The sequence below is a fragment of the Capricornis sumatraensis genome, chromosome 8 (assembly GCF_032405125.1).
Source record: "Capricornis sumatraensis isolate serow.1 chromosome 8, serow.2, whole genome shotgun sequence".
Lineage (NCBI taxonomy): Eukaryota > Metazoa > Chordata > Mammalia > Artiodactyla > Bovidae > Capricornis > Capricornis sumatraensis.
In genome coordinates this window covers 95284207-95306144 of record NC_091076.1, presented here as the reverse complement: position 1 = coordinate 95306144, position 21938 = coordinate 95284207, and the positions used below count along the sequence as shown (strand labels likewise).

Sequence of the window (21938 nt, the reverse complement as noted above, 5' to 3'; positions counted from 1 at the left end):
TAGGGAACCACCAAACGTGTAAAATAATGATAGTGCTTTGGAAATGAGGCTTTCAAGGCCCTCCCAGTCCATTCTGCTTCCTCTGGTACCAGAAATGTGGGCTATTTTTCAAGGCATGGAGAGCAAAGGTCTGGAACAAGTGAACAGTTACCTCATTTGTAAAATGGGGCAACACAGATCTCATTGTTCTTACAGAAATTAATTTATTTTCCTTGAATAAATGGTTCCCTGGTTTGCTGCAAGCCTGTTGGTTAAATTTCCAGAGTTCAGGAAAAGTTGATTCTGACCATTTTTTGGTCAGTTTTGTTGTTGTTACTTTTATGGAGAGACGAATTTTCAGATGTCCTTTTTGCTGCAAGCCTGTTGGTTAAATTTTCAGAGTTCAGGAAAAGTTGATTCTGACCATTTTTTGGTCAGTTTTGTTGTTGTTACTTTTATGGAGGGACGAATTTTCAGATGTCCTTACTCCATCAGTTTTACTGATTTGCCTGTAACATTGTTTAAAATCTCAGTGACCATAGGCTAATTAAATATTTGATCATGGGAAAAAAAAAGAAAAAGAGAAAGTATAATTCCCATAGAGGCTTTTCCAGATGGATAGATGAAGTTTGAAAAGGTATTTCTATATTTAGTGCTCTCACAATTAAGGTTAACATAACAGATATTTTTAATCCCTCATTTTTTTCCCCATACAGGTTAAACACAGGCTTTAGAGTCAGAACTGGGTACAAATTCCAGTTCTGCTTACTAGTTTGATGACTTAAAACAAGTTATATAACTTCTCTGTGCCTCAGTTTCCTCATTTGTAAAATGGGGTAATAAGTTGATCATGTAAGATTACTATGAGGATTAAATGTTAAATGCCAGTCACAGATGCCTAGCAACCCAACAGATGTTAGTTGTGATAATTGGCTTTACAATATTCTGCAAAAATATGCTAGTGATTCTTGGGTGGAGTTACCCTAAAGACAGATTTTCTTTCCTTTCTTCCTGTTTCTTCTTGGTTTTCCTTTTCCTTATTTGTTTTAAAGAACTAAGAATAAAATCTATTCTAGGATTTTGGAATAAAACTTTGTTCCAAAAAATTAATTTTTTCATTTTTTTGATATATAAATAAAATGTTATTTATTTATTCAACAAACATTTATTAAATACCTAGTAAATATTAGGCGCTCTGTCAGGCACAGGGATAACAATGACAATATACTGCGGTCACTGCTTTCAAACTGTTGACAACCTATGAGACTGACAAACAGGTGATTATATACACGGTAGCAAAGGCTCTGATCCTAGGATACACATGGGACCACGTGATGGGAATATGACTTTCACCAGTTCCTCTTGTATTTATCTCTTCTTCTTTGGCTCCAAAATCAAGGAACTGTCCTATTTTTGTCTTTAATTGGGTAGTTTAAACTATGAAATATAAAAGAATTTTCTAGAAATGAAAAACACCTTGAATTATGGAGGACTCTAGAAATAGTATTTCTTATGGAGCAAGGGCCTCCTACCAGCATAGTCACTTCTAGGGTTTTTGACCTGAAAAGTTCTTTGGCGTATTTTTTCTTCACTATCCACTATTTTTCTATTTTTTCCCTCTTTTTCTCTTCTCCTTCTTATCATCTAGAGACTTGGGTAATTCCCGAAGGAATAGTGCTTTACGGATTCTAAGGGTGATTTATAGGTAAAGACAGAAAAAGATTATTTTTTTTTTACCAAGTTCCATATGCCCCAAAAATGAATGTAAACTTTCTTGGATGTCATTGAAAATGTGGACAATTTTGATTCCATTCCATTTTTCAGAATTCTCAATCGTAATCCTTTGACAGCAGTGGAAGATTCGTATCTTTTTAAATTGCCAGCATTAAAATATTTGTGAGTATTGCAGCATTTTCATGACCCTTGAGATGATTTCTGCTCTTTCTTACTTTTGTTACAGGTTGAGTATTTTGACGAAAAAGCCATAATTTAAATTTTAACTAGGTTATTGATACAAGAGTTATTGGCAAAGAAAAAAGGTAAAGAAGGTATATGAGTAAGACAGCCAGCAGAGGAAGAGAGCAGTGTTGAAGAACACACACAGATATGGGACATGGAGATGCATGTAGGAATATTATTTATCCCAGAAAGCAAAAAGGAATAAGGGGTACATTATTTTTTTTTAAAAAAGTTATCAAGAGAGGTAGATGCAATTGAAAATAAGAAGTCAGGGTAATAAAGATTTTACTATTCAGCACCAGGGTCATTAATTTGATGATGCAAATTTAAATTTCTCCAATAAGAGTTCTCCGGAATTATCTAGGGCATGTAAGAATTCAGAATTGAAGTAGTCACATGTTAAAAATTTTAAGTTTAGAATTTGTGTTTATATTATATGTTTATATCTTACATGTTTGGGCTTCTCCTTCAGAGACATGGGAACAACACAAGTGTCACTCACAACAATTGAAAGCATTCTCATGATGACCCTTGAATTGGAAACACTGTAAGTTGATTTTTGTTATATTTATTTTCACTCGATTGTGTATTTTTAGGTTTATTTTATTATTTTTTAAAGTATATTGATGTATAATTTTCATTTAATAAAATTCACTGTTTACAAATATACAGTTTGATGTGTTTTGACAGCCTTATAGTTCTGTAGCCACCATTACATTTGAGATATAGAAAACTCCAGCCCCCTAAAAGACCTCTCGTGTCCCTTTGGTAGTCAGTCTCCTCCTCCCACTACCAGCCTCTGGCAACCACCAATCTGATTTTTGTCTTTATAATTTTGCCTTTTCCATGGTATCTTATACATGAAATCATGTGGCATGCAGCCTTTCTGGTTTTGACTAACCCTTTCACTTAGCCAGGCTCCTTGGAGATTTGCTGATGCAGATGCACCTGTGGGCAGCTCATCCCTCAGCAATAGTGCCGAGTAGTATTCTAGTTGTGTGGGTATATAGTTTATTTATGCATTTATCAGTGGATGAACGTCAGCTGAGTTGTTTTGTTTTTTGGCTATTATGAACAAAACCCCTAAAAACATTCACATGCATGTGTGAGCATATGTTTTGTGCAAATGTATATTTTCATTTCTTTGGGATAAAATACCAAAGGGTGGGATTGCTCATCATATGTTAAGTGATTATTTAACTTTTTAAGAAACTGCTGAACTGTTTTCTAAAGTGGCTGTTCCATTTTTCATTCCCACTGGCAATGTCTGAGAGTTGGGATTGCTCCACATCTTCACCTGATCCTTATATTTGTTTTAAAAAACTTAAGCCTTCCTAGTAGGTGTGTGGTTAAATCTCATTTAATTTGCATTTCTCTAATAGCTGATGCTGTTGAGTGTCTATTCATGTGCAGATATCTTTTAAAATGAAGTGTCTGTTCAAATCTATTTTAATTGTATATTTATATTGAGTTTTAAGAATACTTTATAGAGCACTGAAAAATAAGTCCTTTCTCTTAGATATGTGTTTAGTAAATATCTTCTCTCAGATTGTGATTTACCCTCATTCTATTAAAGTGTCTCTGAAGACCAGAAGTTTTAAAATTTTGAAGAACTCCAGCAATTTTTCTTGTATGGTTTGTGCTTTTTTGTGTCTTACCTAAGAAGTCTTCTGAGATCCCGTTGCCTAATCCAAAAATCACAAAGATTTTCTCCTGTGTTTTCTTCCAGAAGTTGTATAGTTACATTTAGATCTATGATCCATTTAATTTTCATGTATGGTGTGAGGGAAGGGGTCAGGTTTTAATTTCTCGCAGTTTAAAAAAACTTTCTGTAGGTCTTTATTGTGACAGTTTATTACACACCTTCAGCTCAGTTCAGTCGCTCAGTCATGTCCGACTCTTTGCAACCCCATGGACTGCAGTATGCCAGGCTTCCCTGTCCATCACCAACTCCCAGAGCTTACTCAAACTTATGTCCATAGAGTCGGTGATGCCATCCAATCATCTCATCCTCTGTGGTCCCCTTTTCCTCCTGCCTTCAATCTTTCCCAGCATCAAGGTCTTTTCTAATAGGTCAGTTCTTCGCATCAGGTGGCCAAAGTACTAGTTTCATCTTCAGCATCAGTCCTTCCAATGAACATTCAGGACTGATTCCCTTTATTTGAGTGCTGTGTTCTATAAAGGTCAATTAGGTCAAGTAGATTGAAGTGTTGTTCATGTCTTCTAGTCCTTTCTGATTTTTTACCTACTTGTTCTGTTAATTATTGAGAGAGGAATGTTGAAATCCCTAACTATAATTGTAGATATTTTTTGGCTTCTCCTTGCCACTCTCATTTTTCATTCATATATTTTGAAGCTCTTACCGAATGGATAACTTTTTACGTAATGTCTTCTTCATCAGTTGACCTTTCTATCATGGTGAAGTAACATTCTCTATCCCTGATATTATTCTCTGCTTTGACATTGACTTTGTCTTAAAGTGATATATCCACTCCAGTTTTCTTTTCATTAGTGTTAGCATAGGATAATTTTTTCTATCCTTTTAACCTTTTATTTTCTACTGAAGATGGTTCTTATATATAGTTGGCTTTTGCTTTTTTGTCTAGTGTGATGATTCTTTTAATTAGGGTGATTAGAGCATTTGCATTTAATGTAATTATTGATATTACTACATTCAAATCTACTGTCTTGCCATTTGCTTCCTATTTGTCCCATCTGTACTTTCTTTTTCCTTTTTCTTCCTACTTTCAGACTGAGTACATTTTATTATTTTATTTCCTTTGTTGGCTAATTCATTATAACTCAGGTTTTGTGATTTTAATGATTGCTTTATAGTTTACAGTATGCATCTTTAACTTATCACAGTCTATCTTCAAATGACATTACACAATTTCATTAATACTATAGGAATCTTACAATAGGGTACTTCCATTTCTTCCCTCCTGACCTTTGTGGGATTGTTTTCATATATTTTACTTATGTCATAAACAGCACACTATATTATTTTTTGTTTAAACAATAGATTATCTTTTAAAGATATTTAAATAATAAGAAAAATCTTATATATTTACCTATGTTGTTACCAATTACAGTGTTTTTATTCTTTTGTGTAGATCCATGATTCCATCTGGTATCATTTTCCTTCTGTTTAAAAATATTTTTTAACATTTCTTACAATGAAAATCAACTAGTGATGAGTTCTTCAGCTTTTGTATGTCTGAGATAGCCTTTATTTTTGAAAGATCTGGGTATAGAATTCTAGCTTGATAGAATTCAATTCACTACTTGAGTTGTTGTTACGTTAATCCACTTAGTATTTGCTTACATTGTTTCCAACAAGAAATCTGCTGTCATTGTTATCTCTGTTCCTCTATAGGTAGTGTATAGTTTTTTCTTCTGATGGCTTTAAAATTTTTCTCTTTATTGCTGGTTTTGAGCAATTTGATTATTTGTGCCTTGGTGTAGTTTTGTCCACGTTTCTTATGCTTAAAGTTCACTGACCTCACCTTTGTGGGTTTATAGTGTTTAGCAATGTGGGGAAATTTTGGCTATTATTTCTTCAAATTTTTGTATCTCTCCTCTCCTTCATGGACTCTAAGTATACATATGTCAGGTCACTTGAAGTTGCACAGTTCATTGTTGTGCTGTTCATTTTTGTCCTTGTTTTGTTTTCTTACTTTTTGTGTTTCATTTTGGTTTGTTTCTGTTACTATGTCTTAATGTTTTCTGATCCTTTCTTCTGCAGTGTCTAATATGCCATCAACCTCACCCAGTATCTTTTTCATTTCTACATTGTCTTTATAATCTCTAGAAGCTCAAGTTGGATCAGTTTTACATCTTCCATGCCTCTGCTTAACATCTTCAGTCTTTGGTCTGGGTTTGTAACAAATGAAATACAGTTGTTATAACTTTTTTCATGTATGTTGTTGTTGTTCAGTCGCTAAGTTGTCTGACTCTTTGTGACCCCATGGACTGCAGAATACCAGGCTTCCCTGTCCTTCACTATCTCCCAGAGTTTGCCCAAATTCATGCCCATTGAATCAGTGATGCAATCTAACCATCTCTTCCTCTGTCACCCTCTTCTTTTGCCTTCAATTTTTCTTTTCCAATGAGTTGGCTGTTTACATTAGGTGGTCAAAGTATTAGAGCTTCAACTTCAGCATCAGTCCTTCCAATGAATATTCAGGGTTGATTTCCTTTAGGATTGACTGATTTAATCTCCTTGTTGTCCAAGGGTCTCTCAAGAGTCTTCTCCAGCACCACAATTCAAAAGCATCAGTTATTCAATGCTTAGCCTTCTTTATGGTCCAACTCTCACATCCATACATGACTAATGGAAAAATCATAGCTTTGACTATATAGACCTTTGTTGGCAAAGTGGTATGTCTGCTTTTTAATATGCTGTCTAGGTTTGTCATAGTTTTTCTTCCAAAAAGCAAGTGTCTTTTAATTTCATGGCTGCAGTCACTGTCTGCAGTGATTTTGGAGCCCAAGAAAAGAATATCTGTCACTACTACCACTTTTTCCCCTTCTATTGCCCATGAAGTAATGGGACCACATGCCATGATCTTAGTTTTTTGAATGTTAAGTTTTAAGCCAGCCAGCAGTCACCCAGTCAGCCAGCTTTTCCATATATTATAATCTGTTTAATGTCCTTTTCTACTAATTCTTATATCTGTATAGATAATGAGTTAGTTTTGATTTATTGCTTTTTTCCCCAATATAGGTCACATTTTCCTGCTTAGTTGCATGTCTGGTAATTTTTCATATGATTCTAGACATTGTGAAATTTTAGCTTATTGTGTGCTATATATTTTTATAAAACGTTTGGGCTTTGTTTTGGGTAAAGTTAAGTTACTCGAAACAATTTTATTCTTTTAGGTCTAGCTTTTAAAATTCATTAGGTAGCACTTCAAGTAACCTTTAGTCTAGAATTCATTATTTGCAACTAGTGAGACAAGTCCTTTCTGTGTACCATGAGGTTTTCTCTTCTGATTTATAGGAACATGATATCCAGTTAATCTTTTTTTTTTTTACTTTAAAAAAATTTATTCATTTTTTAAATTTTATTTTTTTATTAAAGGATAATTGCTTTCCAGAATTTTGCAGTTGTTCTTCTTATTAATCCTTTCATGTGGTTCTTTTCCTGGCATCAGTTAATTCCTCACGCAAATATTGTGTGACCAATACTTTGTTGAATACTTAAGAGCTCCCTCTGCATACCTCCAGAGTTCTTTGTGTACTTCTTTACCCTCTATTACTCTGCTTTGTGAACTCTCACCACCTTGGTTTTCCCAGATTCTCAGCTCCATTTTTTCATCGGGGGAGTCTACCAGTCTGTGCCAGCGTTTTTCTTCCCTGTACCATGACCTGGAAATTCTCTTAAAGAAGTAAGCTAGGGCAATCATAGGGGTCACTTCATTTATCTCCCATCTCTTGGGGATCACTGAATTTGATTGCCTGAGGTCCAGTTTCTTGAAAACTGTTTTTCGTATGTTTTGTTTGATTTTTTCATTGTTTCAGGTAAAAGGTTAAATTGGTCCTTACTACTTCATCTTGACCTGAAGCTGATCATATTCTTGAAGTCTGTTTTGTTTTGATATGGAGCCCAATCAGAGACTAGGCACTGCATGTCATGGCTTTGTTTCCTTTAATGTAGAATGTCTCCCTGCTTTTTTTTTTTTTTTGGTCTTTTATGACATTGGCATTTCTGAAGAGTCTAAGCCAGTTGTTTTGTAATTTTCCCCACAATCCGGATTTGTCTGTTTCCTCCTTAGACTCAAACTAAACATTTTGGAGTAGAATACTATATAAGTGATGTATCCTTCCTACTTCATCACTTCAAGTGGCCCACTGCTAAGTCTGACCACTTCATTAAGGTGATATCTTACATATGTCTCCATTGTAAAGTTATTTTCCGCCTTGGTAATTGATAAATAATATATGGGCTGAACTTTGGGATCAGTGAAGATCCTACTTCCAGACAACTCTTCAGCCATCTGTGCATCAATGATAATCCTTGTCTGAATCAACTATTACATTGATAGTTGTAAATGACACTTTCCTAATTTTATCATTCCTGTCTCATTTATTACCTGTTATTATTCTATAAAGCAAACCTCCCTCACTTTTCTTTTTGAATATCATTATAAACCCATGTACTCTTCTTTAATTATAACTTGTGGTAATGATAGTGTTATTCTTTTGACTGTTCACATTGTCCAGATTTGGTCAATGAGATCTCTGTTATTGTTTAACCACACAGTGTTTTTTTTTATTCCTAGAGTAATTTCTAATGTATTTATTACTCATAAATAGGAATTGAGAAAGAGACTCCAGAAGTTGGGGACTTATTCAGATTTTTCTTAGAAGTCTGCCTACTTCTGTGTACTGTCAACCCAAAATGAAGTTTTGGGGTTGGAAGGAGATATTTCTGAATTAAACTACAGATCAGTGTCACCCAATTCTAGTCCCTATTCCCTTTTTTCTAGGCATACCATCCTCACTGCCACCCTAATCCTTCTGTTGGGCACCTCTGGCCTCTATATTTATTTTCAACAGTCAAAAACAGCAACTGGCCAACTGACCTGTATCCAGTTCTCCAATCCATATGCCCCAAGAATCAACTCCTTTATGCACTGGCCTGTGGTGGCCTTGGCCTGCCTCCTCCACCTACTCGAGTAGCTCCTTTACCACAAATTTGATTCTCTGCATTTCCATTTATAGGATCTTACCTATCCGAATGGCCTGCTGCCTCTGCCAATTTAAAAATACTATTGAGGTTGTCTGCAAGACAGTCAAACTGCACTGTGACAGTGATTGCCTGACAAACGTCACATTTTGTGGTGAGTCTGAATTGCCTGATGGTAATTTTTAAATTTTCTTCTAATTCTCTAATTTTTATTTTTAACCAGTGATGATAAATTTTAAAATTAATAATGTAATTGCATTATTTTTATTCATTCAGAGTTCCACACCCCTAAATTTCTAAGAACTACTCTTACTAAAAATCAGATTCTTGGTTACATTATTAAGCTAATAATAGCTTAGTTACATTGTTAACTTAATAAGGTAACTGATATACATACATAAAATAACAAGAAAAAGGAAGGAAAAGGGGGAAGGGCATTAACATGAATGGCCACATAGTGTATTCTGTGCTGTCTGCAAATGAGAACTTATTCATACAGTGCATCAGTTTGTAAACTGATTATACATTAGGTCTCAAGTATCCTTTGTCTTATAGGATAGATGTAAACATATTTTTTTCATATTTTTGATATTTTGTCTATTTTTATAATATTATAAAAGAGTACAAGTGATGCTGTCTTATGGCCTACTTGGAGCCTGAGTTTCTGGTTCCACTACCAGAAGCTGCCAGCTAGCTCTTGTAAAGGGTGGGTGCACTGTGTGTGTGCTAAGTTGCTTCAGTCATGTCTGACTCTTTGAGATTCTATGGACTGTTGCCCACCAGACTGCTCTGTCCATGAGATTCTCCAGGCAAGAATACTGAAGTGTGCTACCACGCCCTCCTCCAGGGGCTCTTCCCAACCCAGGGACTGAACCTGCATCTCTTACACCTCTTGCACTGGCAAGTAGGTTCTTTACCACTAGTGCTACCGGGGAAGAGCAATTTTCTTCTTAGACTGTCCAGCTCTGAACTTGATCTGAATCTCAAACTTTCCTATCCACAAAACCCTCAGGTGCTTCTGACTATTTTTCTATATATTAGATTTGTTGGCACTAACTTGGTAACCTCCAAAATGCACTTTGATGCCCAGATAGCTTGAATACAGGTATCTATCAATGGTCTAGAACACATCATAAATAATAACACTTTGTTACTTATATAAAAATAATTTTTGTTTATTTTTCAAAAAAATTTTTATTTTGGCCACTCAGTTCCCTGACCAGGGATAGAACCTGAGCCATGGCAGTGAAAATACTGAATCCTAACCATGATCCCACCAGGGAACTCCTCAAAACAATTGTTTTTACCAATTATATTACTCCCTTCTCCCCCAGAAGTGGGCCAGGAAAGGCATTTTTAATCTCCTTTTGCAGATGAGGAAAAGCAAGATCCGAGGTATTCAGTGCAATGGCCTAGTACCCAGATCTCCTGTCTCCGATTTTAGGCTCTCCGCACACCCATGCCCCTCCTCTCTCATGACCCTTATGTCCTCCTTTGACCCTTGCCACCACTGTTAAAATTTTTAATCCTTTTGGAAGAGAAGCCCAGCTACACAACAGTACATATACAGTCAGAAGCTTTGGATGGTTTCCCAAAACACTGGAAATATTAGAAGTGAAATGAAATGAAAGCAAAGTAGGCAACTGTCAGAAGTTGCTTTTCCCTTCTGCATTATAGTACTTCAGGTATTATTCTATTGATCTGTTGAACATTCCACTCTGGCATATAGGCTGGCTATATGTTAGCTAATGGATCCCTGCCTGAATTTCAGCAAAGAGCCAAGGTGACGTAAGAGTTTTGGACGTAGAGCTCTCTGTTCTAGGGGCTGGAATGTATGGAGGCAGGGACTGAGCAAAGGATGGGTGGGTGGAGGACACGGTCGGATGATGACCTGTCGGCCATCGTGGTTGTGGTCGTGGTCGTCTGTGATAGCAGTAGGAATGCAAGTGCGCTGAAGAGGTGGAGAGGGGAGACCTTATGCTCCTCTGCGTCTGAGGCAGGGCAGGATGGGGTATGTGCCTGTGAGGAGTCACGGTAGATCTGAGTAGAGGACTCTTTGTCTCCCTGCCAGTCCCTTGGGAGCCAGTCAAGGGATCCTAAATATAATTACTATATTTCATGCCACAGAATCTTCTGAGTAGATGGTCACTTTTTCAAAAGATATCTTTTTTCACCTTTTATTGTTGTCAATCATTGACTTATGTTTGGGTTTCCTTCTCTTCCTTCCAAGCGGCAGTCAAACATTTGCTGATGCCTAATTTATTTGTCTGGGATGCATGACTGTGGACTGACAAAAAGCTCTCCCATCAGTCTTCAGTTATCAAAAGCAGTCTCTTCTCTTTCGACAGATGAGAACGCATCTATAGGGAGTGCAGAAGGGTCGTTCATGAAGGTGTTACAGGCCCGGAAGAAGAGCACCAGCACGGAGCTGACCATTGAGCCCGAGAGGGCGTCCTCAGACAAAAGTGCGGGCAGTCTGTCAGCCTTCATGAATGAGCAGCTGGACTTTAACGACGAAAGTGATGTGATCAGCGCACTGAACTACATACTGCCTTATTTCTCAGAGGGAAATCTAGAAGATGTTGAGTCAACATTATTGCCCTTCATTCAACTTCTTTTTACAAATGCCCATGAGGGAGATATGCCACTGGGCCATTTCAAAAACAATACAAAGAACCCTTCTGTTAAGCCTATATACAACAATTCGACTTATAAAAATAAATTGAGGAAACTCTACTTTCTGGAAAACTTGTTAGATGCAGAAATTCAAGAAAAAATTGATGAGGTTAAAAAGAAAGAAAAAACAGCCATGCTTATCCATGCCAACCTTTTGGGTCCCAAATTTAAACGCCAGATCTTTCCGAAGAAACTGGACACAGCCCAACCACAGGAAAACAGCCTAGCTGAGATTGAGAGCCCAGGGCAAAGGCTGCTCAGAGCGAACAGGGTCCTCAAGCGCCCGAGGGGCCTACGGAAAAGGCACTTCAAAGATGCGGGAGATGAGAGCAGCGAGAAGAAACAGAATGCCCAGCCAACTGTGGAGAACACTGCCAAAGAAAGAAGGCTCAGGAGGCCATCCCCAAGGGAGCTGGACAAGCTCGACATGGTGCAGAGGCCCAGGAAGATAGTGGGGAACTCCTTCAACACGGAGCCTTCGTTCATAAAGGAACACAAGGCAGCGGTCTCTTCTTTCCTGAAGCAGTACTCTTGGGGCAGGCCTTCCGACCCCCTCCCTCCAAAACCCCAACCTGAGGTTCAAAACAAATCCAAAGACTTATCCTACACCATTTTCATTTTAGAAGATGCCGATGCTAGAGTGAGAAACATGAAGTCTTCCAAACCAGTCTCGCATTCCAGAAAAAAATACCTCTTCCATAAAACTCGCTCTCGGGTGGCCCACAAAACACCAAAGGCCAAAACTAGCCGAAAGCTGAGAAAGAAAGGTTCACTCAGTAGAATGATGCTGGCCAGAAGGCCTCTGTTCTCTGCAGTGAGGAGTCTCATCAATTCCCCTCCACGAGAGGCATTTTCATCTTCAGGATTACTGGATCCTCAGGAAAATCGTTTTTCAGAATTATATTCTCTTTCAGACCCTCCTAAAGAAAACTCTAGTTCAGTGAACAATACTCCACATGTTTCTGAAGTAGTTATCTCTTCGGGAAACAATACTCTGCCAAAAGAAACCAGACCTAGAATCACTGCCCATAGTAATGTCTCCAGTGCACGTTCTACTGTTGCTGTGGACTTCATGCCACCTGTTCAGCACACCAACGAGACACAATGGGAGTACCACAACGTGGGCATTGGGTTCGCCTCTAAGCCCCCAAGCATCAGTTTCCCAGTGCTCTCCCCAGGCGATCAGTTTGAAAGTCAGCTTAACCAGCAGCTACGGTCCCTCATCCCCCACAACGACGTGAGAAAACTCATTGCTCACGTCATCCGGACTTTGAAAATGGACTGCTCTGAGACCCACGTGCAGCTGGCCTGCGCCAAACTCATCTCCAGAACAGGCCTCCTGATGAAGCTTCTCAGTGAGCAGCAAGAAATAAAGGTGTCCAAGGCAGAATGGGATACGGACCAGTGGAAAACTGACAACTACATCAATGAGAGCACAGAAGCCCAGAGTGAACAGAAAGAGCAGGAGTCCAGTGAGGTGAGGGTCATGCCTGAAACATGGGACCTGGACTTGCACTCAGCTCAGGACACACCATTAAAGTGCCCAAGCAGGAAGACCTGGGGCTCCTGGTCTGTATCTTGTCTCGGCCAAGCTGGCTAAGACAATAACCTCCCGTTCTGCTCATTCAGAGAAGGTGTCACTGTTCCTAGGGTAGATGAGAAGAGGACATTACACACAAGATAAATACATTGTAGAAGAAAATGCTAACGATGAGATCAATAACTGTAAATTTGGTTTCTTCTGATAAAAGCTATCCACCTGAAAAGGATGGAGTCTTCTAGTAGTTTAAGAATAGTTAGCTATTGTTTAGAATAGGTTTAAGAATGCTCAGCTTTCATCCTTTCCAGCTCCCTGTTTTTAAAAACTTGTTATTTGTTTATTTATTTTTAGCTCACAAAAGAAGTTCCAGGTTACGGCTATAACAACAAACTCATCTTGGCAATATCTGTGACTGTAGTAGTGATGTTTTTGATTATAATGTTCTGTCTCATTGAGGTAAGGACAATTATTAATTCAGATTCAGAACCCCCAACCCGAAAAATCAAAGCCACCTTTCCACCTGCTAGGACTTGATACTCCTCTTCAGTCACAAGGACTGAGATGTACTTTGTTCTTTTACTGAACGGTGTGTTCCCAGGGTTTTCATAGGAGCTCCACTCCCAGGAGATATCTGTGGAACTGAATCCAAGATAACAAGCCATTAGACTATTCTGACCAGTGAAGTTTATAAGAAGCCAGAGTTGACACGATAGTAACAGTTCTTTGACTCAGAACACCATGTGGATTTGATGTACTCACAGTCAGTCTCATGCTACCTCAATTTCTCTCCTCGTTGGCTGCAGTGATGAGAGATACATCATTCCCACCCTCACGTAGCTATAGGTCACCCTGCTACTGCTAAGTCACTTCAGTCGTGTCCGACTCTGTGTGACCCCAGAGACAGCAGCCCACCAGGGTTCCCTGTCCCTGGGATTCTCCAGGCAAGAACACTGGAGTGGGTTGCCATTGCCTTCTCCAATGCATGAAAGTGAAAGGTGAAAGTGAAGTCGCTCAGTGGTGTCCGACTCTTAGCGACCCCATGGACTGCAGCCTACCAGGCTCCTCCGTCCATGGAATTTTCCAGGCAAGAGTATTGGAGTGGGGTGCCATAAGGACTCGGGTGATAGATAGAAGTGCCTTAGATCTCCTCAGCAGCTGTCTTCTCCGGTGTGTTAGGCATTGTGTAAACAGGTTCCATTAGAGCACTACAAAGTTAGAATCCTGCATTAGGCCACCTTGAAGTAAGTCCTGTTTAGAGTAGCATCCTCCTGGAGCTAGCCTCTTTACCTTTCATTCAGTTACATAATGGTTTATTACTTTCCCCAACAGGCAGTTGCTAACATTAAGAGGAAGATTTGGGGGGTTTTTTAAACACGTTTATTTTATTTTTTATAACCTTATTGATTGATTGATTTTTGTTGCCCTGGGTCTTTGTTGCTTTGTGTGGGCTTTCTCTGGTCTAGACAAGTGGTAGGGCTACTCTTCCTTGCTGTGCACAGGCTTCTAATTGTGGTGGCTTCTCCTGTTGCAGAGCACGGGTTCTATGTGTGGGAGCTGAGTAGTTGCCGCATACAGGCTTAGTTGCACCGTGGCACGTGGGGTCTTCCTGGACCAGGAGTCAAACCCATGTCTCCTGCATTGGCAGGCGGACTCCTATCCACAGCGCCACCAGGGAAGTCCAAAAGAGCAATTTCAATGAGCTGACCATCTTGATTCTACTCTACCGAGTCAGTCTGCTTTATCGCTGCTTCTGTCCTGGCAGCCCTCTATTCCAGCCAAAGCGGCCCCCCACCATGTGCTCGTTATACCGTACCCATTGCTGCTTTTACCTGCGCATTTGCACAGACAAATTCCTTTATTTTACTTGGCCTGTGGGAGTCCTGTGACTCTCAAAAGCCAGCTCAAGTTCATCTTTCTTCAAATAGACTTCCCTGAATAACCCAGCCCTCCTGACCCTAGTCCCGTGAGGCCTGTCACCAGTTCTTACGGGCCCCAGCAAAGCAGTCCCCTCACCTCAGAACTTACAAAAGTGCTAAACAGTTCTTTAGAAGGCGGCTCCATAAGGGCCTCATGGAGGGGAGCAGAGCGGTATAAGGACCAATGGCTTCCTGGTCTGTCAGACTTGAATAAAACCTGACATGATGTGTTACCTGCTAAAGAGAAATGTGTCCATCTGCTGGAGGACTGATCAGTAGTGAAAGTACAGAAAAGGGAAGAGGGACCAGCAGTGCCCAGCCTCACCTTGTCCAAGAGTAGAGATGACACCCGAGGCAGCATAACTGAAGAGTCAGGCCATCACCAGGCAGCACCTGTTGAGAGCATCTGGCTACTGCAGGCCTTCTCATTTAATGTGGGATTCAGCTGATTCCTTTGGTTCTAATTCTATTCTCACCAAGTAGCCTTTTGAGTGTGTGGTTGTGCTTTGGTGTGCCTTGGAGGCCTGTCTCTACAGAAGTTTAATTCTCTGGTTGTGTAGACACAGGTGCCCTGTCTGTAGAACAGATGTATTTCTTGTTGTCAGGTAAGAATTTGGCATTCTGATTTTTGATCAGTCCTGTGATATTATTGATGAAGTGAAGCTGCCACAAAAGGAGAATGTGAGTTCTCTCACATTTTCTTCAAATAGACTTCCCTGAATAATCCAGCCCTCCTGACCCTAGTCCTGTGAGGCCCGTCACCAGTTCTTACGGGGAAGAGTAATTTCTGAGCCTAGATGGCTGGGGACTTAGCATGGGGGCTGGGGCCTTAGCATGGGGTCAGCTTGCTAGTAGTTGGCCATTGCCCAGACTCTACCCTCTGCATCTCCAGGTGGCATATGGCCTTTGCTTGTTCAGTAGATCTCCATGTGCGAGCTCGTCGCCAGTTGTGTCTGACTCTTTGTGACCCCATGGACTGTAGCTCTTCCAGGCTCCTCTGTCCTTGGGATTCTCTAGGCAGGAACACTGGAGTGGGTCGCCATGCCCTCCTCCAGGGGATCTTCCCAACCTAGCAATCAAGCCAGCATCTCTTATCTCTTGTGCATTGGTGGGCAGGTTCTTTACCAGTAGCGCCACCTGGGAGGTCCTGTAACATCCTCTTTTTACTGGTTTTAATTTCCAGGTAGTTTACCCTTGCATTTGTATTTATTTATACTATTTCATTGTTTCCTCTCCCCACTTACAAGGTTTTTGAGGACAGGGACTGTGCAATGTTTTTTCCATGACAGGCACTAATGGTGTTACAGAGATGAGGCATTATATCACTTCCACAGTGAGGAATAATGCAGCGGAATATTTATTTGAAGTCGTGTAGAGAGTCCAGAAATAGACCCATGTGTTCTTAAGATATTTGTCATGTTTTAATATTCTAATCAGTGGAAGAAAATGAATAAATGATAATCAAATAAGCTCCCTATTTGTGGGGAGGGGGGAGGAATAATAGCAGATCACCTTACATAAACATGTTTCCATAAATGTGAAAAAATGCTGCATAAAAGTATTAGAAGAAAAGCAGTATTTTAATAATCTTGTGGCAGGAAAGCAGCTTCAGGGCCCGGTACCACGAGCAGAGTCTTTGATGGATCTGACCACTTGGTCTGTGACACCAACTTAGCACTGATTCATGCCAAGTGGAAGATGAAGAATTTTCTGTGTATTGTCTGACTCAGTCGCCACAATCCTGTGAGGATGGTATTACTGTCGTGCTCTCATAGAGGAAGGAAATCAGCATGAGGCCCCAGTGGTCAAACCAAAAGCAGGAGCCAGGAACCAAAACTTTTAAACAGTTTTTAAAAGCAGGAGCCGACTGCAAAGCCTGTGCTCCCTACTCTGCTCTCTTGTCTTGTCTCCTCAGAGATAGAAACAGTGGGAGGTTTTGAAACGCTGAAATTCAATGAAAGCCAGACTCTGTTTATTATAAAGAGGTTCGTGGCGGGGGGTTGTTTTTGTTTGTTTGGCCGTGCTGTGCTTGCAGGATCTTCGTTCCGACCAGGGATCAAATCCAGGCCACCACAGTGAAGTCGCCAAGTCCTAACCACTGGAGCACTAGGCAACTCCAGGGGGTTTTATAAATCAACAGGGAGAAGATAGACAGTCCAGGAGAGAAGCGGGTGAGGGCTGAGAAGAGCAGGAGAGACACTGACAGTCTGCCACCACACTGGGCCGTCCTCTCCTCATGGCTCATGTGCAGCGGGTTTTGCTAGCCAAGACTTTGTCACCTCATGACATAAAAATCATCTCTGGTCATCATTTTCAAGTACTTTTATAATCTGCCCAGAACTTGCTGTATTTGATTTTTAGTGTGGTTGAGGTAGGGGACCTAACTTTTCCCCAGTACGTGAAGATCCACTTGTTTTCAAATCTTTCACTGAATGGTTCATTCTTTCTCCCCTGTCTAAAATACTATCTTTACTTGGATTCTATTCTGTTGATCCAGTTATCTTTTCCTGTTATCTTTTCAAATCAGACTGCTTAACTCCAGTTTCTCTGTAACATGTAATTTTATATCTGTTAGGGTAAGGCCCTGCTCTTTGATCTTCTTTTTCATGCATTTCATAAGTGTTCTTGCATATATTCGCTACCAAATGTCAGCTCACCAGGTTTTGTTTAAAAATTTCCTTGGATATAAATAAGGTTGCATTGAATTTGTAGGTTAATTTGAGGAGAATTGACCTCCTTACAGTATTCTCGGAAGATAGAATCCCATGCCATGTATGTATTTCTTCTCCAGGTCCTTCAGGAAGGTTTTAATATTCTCATTACATAAGTCTTACACATTTTTGGTTGAGTTTATTCCTAGTTACTTTATGCATTCTTATTATAAATGGGATCTTTTTTCTATTTTTTAGCTAGTTATTTGAGCTATATAGGAAAGCTATTAAAGCTTATATGTTGATCTCTTGATTTTGTACATAAGCCATATTATTGAGTTCTCGTATTACTTACAGTACTTAAAATGTTGGTTGATTCCTTTGGTCTTCTAAAGTCCATCATTCATATGCCAATATGTTTATCTATTCCTTTCCAATTCTCCTGTTTTCTTACTGTACTGATTAGGACCCCCCTTCTCCATAGTGATCAATAGTAACAGTAATGATAGGCATCTCCCACCTGCTCTTGATTTTTAAACAGTGCTTAGGTTTCTGGTCAATACTTTTATTTTCTTTCCCTACTTCTGAAAGTTTTTTGTTAGGAATTATCTGTTGACCATGATCTAAAACGGTCCATAAAATGTATCACCAGCTGCATGCAACACCCAAGGTTAGGTACTGTGGGAGAGTGAAAGGATTCTTAAACAGGATAGAATTCCTGTCCTTAAAAATGTTGTCAACTCACTGGGTAGATAAGACTGAAAATAAAAAGTAATGAATAAAGATTTGGAAGTGGCTGTCATGATCGTGATCATGTTTTCTTTTAAAACAGATTTATTCTCATAGAACAACATCAGAGGAAGAAGGAAGCAGAAGGTAAACACTGGTCTTTTAAAGTAGAATTTCAGAACTAGAGGAGAGCTGAGAACTCATCTGTTTTAGTCTCCTCACCAAAGGCAGGAAGAAGCTTTATTTACCCGAATGCTTTACGCTAATTTATTTATCAGCAGAACTAGCTCCCCAACCAAATCTGGCCTAGCACAGGACTGGGACGGATTCATCTGGTTTTACTTGTTCTTTGGAAAGAGGGTGGATGGGGAGAGGTTTCGGTTGTCCTGCCGGTAGTAGGCATCAGGCCAGGTCAGAGGTGTTCTTGGAGGCTCTGGGGTAGGGAAGTTAGAGATTTGGGGGCTAGCCTTACTCAAAGCTGATGAAAAGTAGAACAAATCATGTGTTCTTCCTGTAAAGGGGCAGGAAAGCTTCCCTTCTCATCATCCTGGTTTTCAGCCCCCAACTCCGTATTCCCTTTATCCAAACCTCATACAGTTTTAACTGGAAGAAACTTTAGACAGTAGTTTTCCTTTTATAATTAAAAAAAATGGAGAAAAAGAAAACATTTGGCCCCATGGTCACACTGCTAGCGATTATCAAAAAGAAGGTGGTACCTTTCCAACGGGGGCCCCTCATGATCACACTATACTTGGGCTACGAGCTGCATTTTATGTCACAGCTCAGTACACACATACTTTATGGAGAGAAGTGGTTTCTGATATAAACTCATTGTGCTCTCCATTTTGTTTTGTTTTTTCAATTCTGTTTGTTTTCAAAAAGAATACTTTTGCGTTTTCCTGCTGGTCATAACCTTTAAACTGATTTCACGAATCACTCACACCTTGCATATGGCAGTGACAACCTGCCATATGCAAGTCAGAGTGCTAGATAATTTTGCTAGTTGGGCTTAGGGGTTTACCTGCTGAGATGCAGTTTATCAGATAGAGCAGCTAAGAAAACAGAAGCACCTCCTCCCCTCCCCCACCCCCACCCCAGCAAATGCTGCACAGGAGACTCAGTCCAAAGGGGGCTAGCATGGAATGCTTCTGAAAGGAGAGTGCATCTGCCCAGCATGGCTGTGCAGTGTTTTCTCTGCTCAAGGGCAGTTGGCTGAGGGCCGAGAAATGTGAGTGGGGCTGCAGTCATGCCTGCAGGCCATGCTAAGCCACATGCACGGGTCTCCCCAGAGATACAGGCAGGGGGCCATTTTGGACAGACCCGGAGAGCTTCTGGGAGGCCAGCATGCATGGAGTGATTCTCAAGAGCCCAGGACTGTGGTGACTTTGCTCATTGTGATTGCTGGCTGAAGTCCCATTTAGCCCTGGTAAGACCAGAGCAAATACACCGTGAGAGATGGAAAGCGGCACGTGACACTAACTGTGTGTGCTTTCCTCCAAGGGGCTTTTTTGGATTCCTGCTGTGTAAGAGGAGCTCAGGAACAAGTGAGAGTCAGGTAGGTTTGGGAAGGATAAAGTGCTGTGGCCAGAGGGAGCAGGGGAGGAGCAGAACTAACATGTCGCTCTCTGTGTCCCAGGAGGGCTTTTTCTGGAGGCGGCGGCCACTTTGGCTTCGGGACATGTACAGGCCTCTCAATGCCACACGCAAGAAAAACATGGCGCAGAAGCTGCACGACAAGGAGTCTTCAGAAGAGGATGAGATTTTCAATAAGGATGCAGGGTAAATTACAGGGGACGGTTTATACTTCTTGACTCAGATGAGGAAATAATGAAAAGTGTGATTGCCCCTTTCGAGACTAAACGCTTGGCACTCTGCTTCTTATCCCAGGGGGGCCCCTGCAGCACTGACAGAGGAGGCTCCTCCGGGTACAGACTCAGCTGCTGAAGAGCCAACGGGTGAGGAGAGCGAGGCAGCCGCCGACACAGCCACAGAGTGAGCCCCGTCCTGCCACTAGCCACCTGCAGATTTTATTTTCTAATACTGGCTTCTCAGCGTCACTTGTAAAATACTTATTTTTCTCATATTAAAATGTATAAATCCATAACCAATTCTAACCATGTGGTAAGGAATTAAAATGTCAATAGTTGAGTATTTATGTAAAGTATCAAGGGCCCGCAAGAAAAAAGCAGAGCTTTTTTTTGAAACTAGACTCCCTCAGGGCGGCCAGAACTTCCACCAGAGGAAACGCGGGCAGAAGAGGATAAATACAAGGATGGTAGGGGGCTTCCATCCCTGGTTTCCCCCGTATAACCAGCCCCGGGGAACTGGAAAACAGGTCATCCTCAGGGGGCATAGATCATTAAATCAAATAACAGTTTTCTCTGGTGCTCTCTCTTCTGGTTCATCAAGTACAAGTTATTTGCAGCACACTTGACCTCCTGCTCATGGAGGATCGTCCACTTCCGGCCCCTCTTGTAAGTCACTGGGGCTGACAGAATATTTGGATCACTGGGTCTCCCTCCACCACAGGACCAAGGCCTGACTTTCTCCCAAGCTCTCAAACTCATGTACAGATGTGTTCCCTGTCTTGGCAGGGGGTTCTCCACCCCTTCAAGCTGGTGGAAAACGCACATTGGGCTATGTTTTTTCTTTAAACATAAAAAATCTCAGCCTTTGAATAGCTAGCAGGGAGGGGCCAGAAGGGCAGGATAAAGAAAACCACGTGAGAGTACCCAAGATGGTCCTCCTCAGGCCCCAGCCTCTCTTGACCGCTCTGAGAGTCAGTCAGGTGCTGCTCGGCGCCTTCCAGCACCAAACCCAACCCACTCCTGCCTCACCCAACACGTGCCCAGGGCTGCCTTGACCCCAAGTGATGATGTAAGGGAGTGCCATGTGGGGAAGGTGCAAAGGCTCTTCCAGTCCTCCTGCAAAGAAAATCGCTAATCAGTCGCATTTAGTAAGTCAGAAAGAAATGTATTAATAGGCAAAAGAAATTCTGAATGAACAAGATTTGATAATCTACCCAAATGACCACAGATAGCGCCGGAGCTTTAATTATACGAGGTGAAGAATGGTGCAAACCATGGGATGAGAGCGCACAGTCCCCCAGAGGAGCAGTGGGCCTGAGAGACAGCCCAGCAGGTTCTGCTAGTTGGGTGGGGTTTCAAGCAAAGTGATCAGCCCACCCGCTTCTTCTAGTTTATGAGTTCCCTGATGCTGCATGAAGACATCTGTTCTCTCAGTGCCTGCCCAGGTCATCTCCCAAAGTTTCTCACCAAGAATGAAAAACAAATGTTTTCTCCAGGCGGTGACTTCAGCCAACGAGTATTTACTTTGTTTAAAGTGCACGACCAATAATACTAATAATAGGAAGCAGCAGCAGCTAGCATGTTCTATTTGCTTGTGTGGTGCCCAGCCCTGGGTTAGGCAGTTTATGGTCTTATCTAGCCCAACAATCCATAGAAACATATCTTGTTATCCTCGTTTGACAGATAGGAAACAGGGTTTAAAGAATGTAGGTAACGTGGACTGCCCCTGAGGGTCCAATCCACCCCTCAGTGCAGGGGGCACAGGTTTAATCCCTGATTCGGAAAGATTCCACATGCTGGGGGGCAACTAAGCCTGTGCGCCACTCAATTACTGAAGCCCACGTGCTAGAGCCCGTGCTCTGCAACGAGAGAAGCCATGCACCTCAACTAGACAAAGCTCATGTGCAGCAGCGAAAACCCAGTGCAGCCAAAAACAAATAAAATTCAACAAAGAAGAACGTAGGTTACCTGCTCAAGTGCCCCAGGCCA

At 40.9% G+C, this 21938-nt stretch overlaps 1 protein-coding gene across 1 annotated transcript in view; it reads left to right on the top strand.

Annotated features, from left to right (window-relative positions):
* LOC138083662 (leucine-rich repeat-containing protein 37A3-like) overlaps window positions 1–20137 on the top strand; it is a 46851-nt gene extending 26714 nt beyond the window's left edge. The window contains exons 10-17 of the mRNA XM_068977488.1: window positions 1804–1875; window positions 2411–2485; window positions 8665–8783; window positions 10978–11255; window positions 11520–12782; window positions 13197–13301; window positions 19778–19920; window positions 20029–20137. Coding sequence (XP_068833589.1) covers window positions 1804–1875; window positions 2411–2485; window positions 8665–8783; window positions 10978–11255; window positions 11520–12782; window positions 13197–13301; window positions 19778–19920; window positions 20029–20137 — 2164 coding nt within the window. The remainder of the gene's footprint in view (window positions 1–1803; window positions 1876–2410; window positions 2486–8664; window positions 8784–10977; window positions 11256–11519; window positions 12783–13196; window positions 13302–19777; window positions 19921–20028) is intronic.
* Window positions 20138–21938: the final 1801 nt, after the last annotated feature.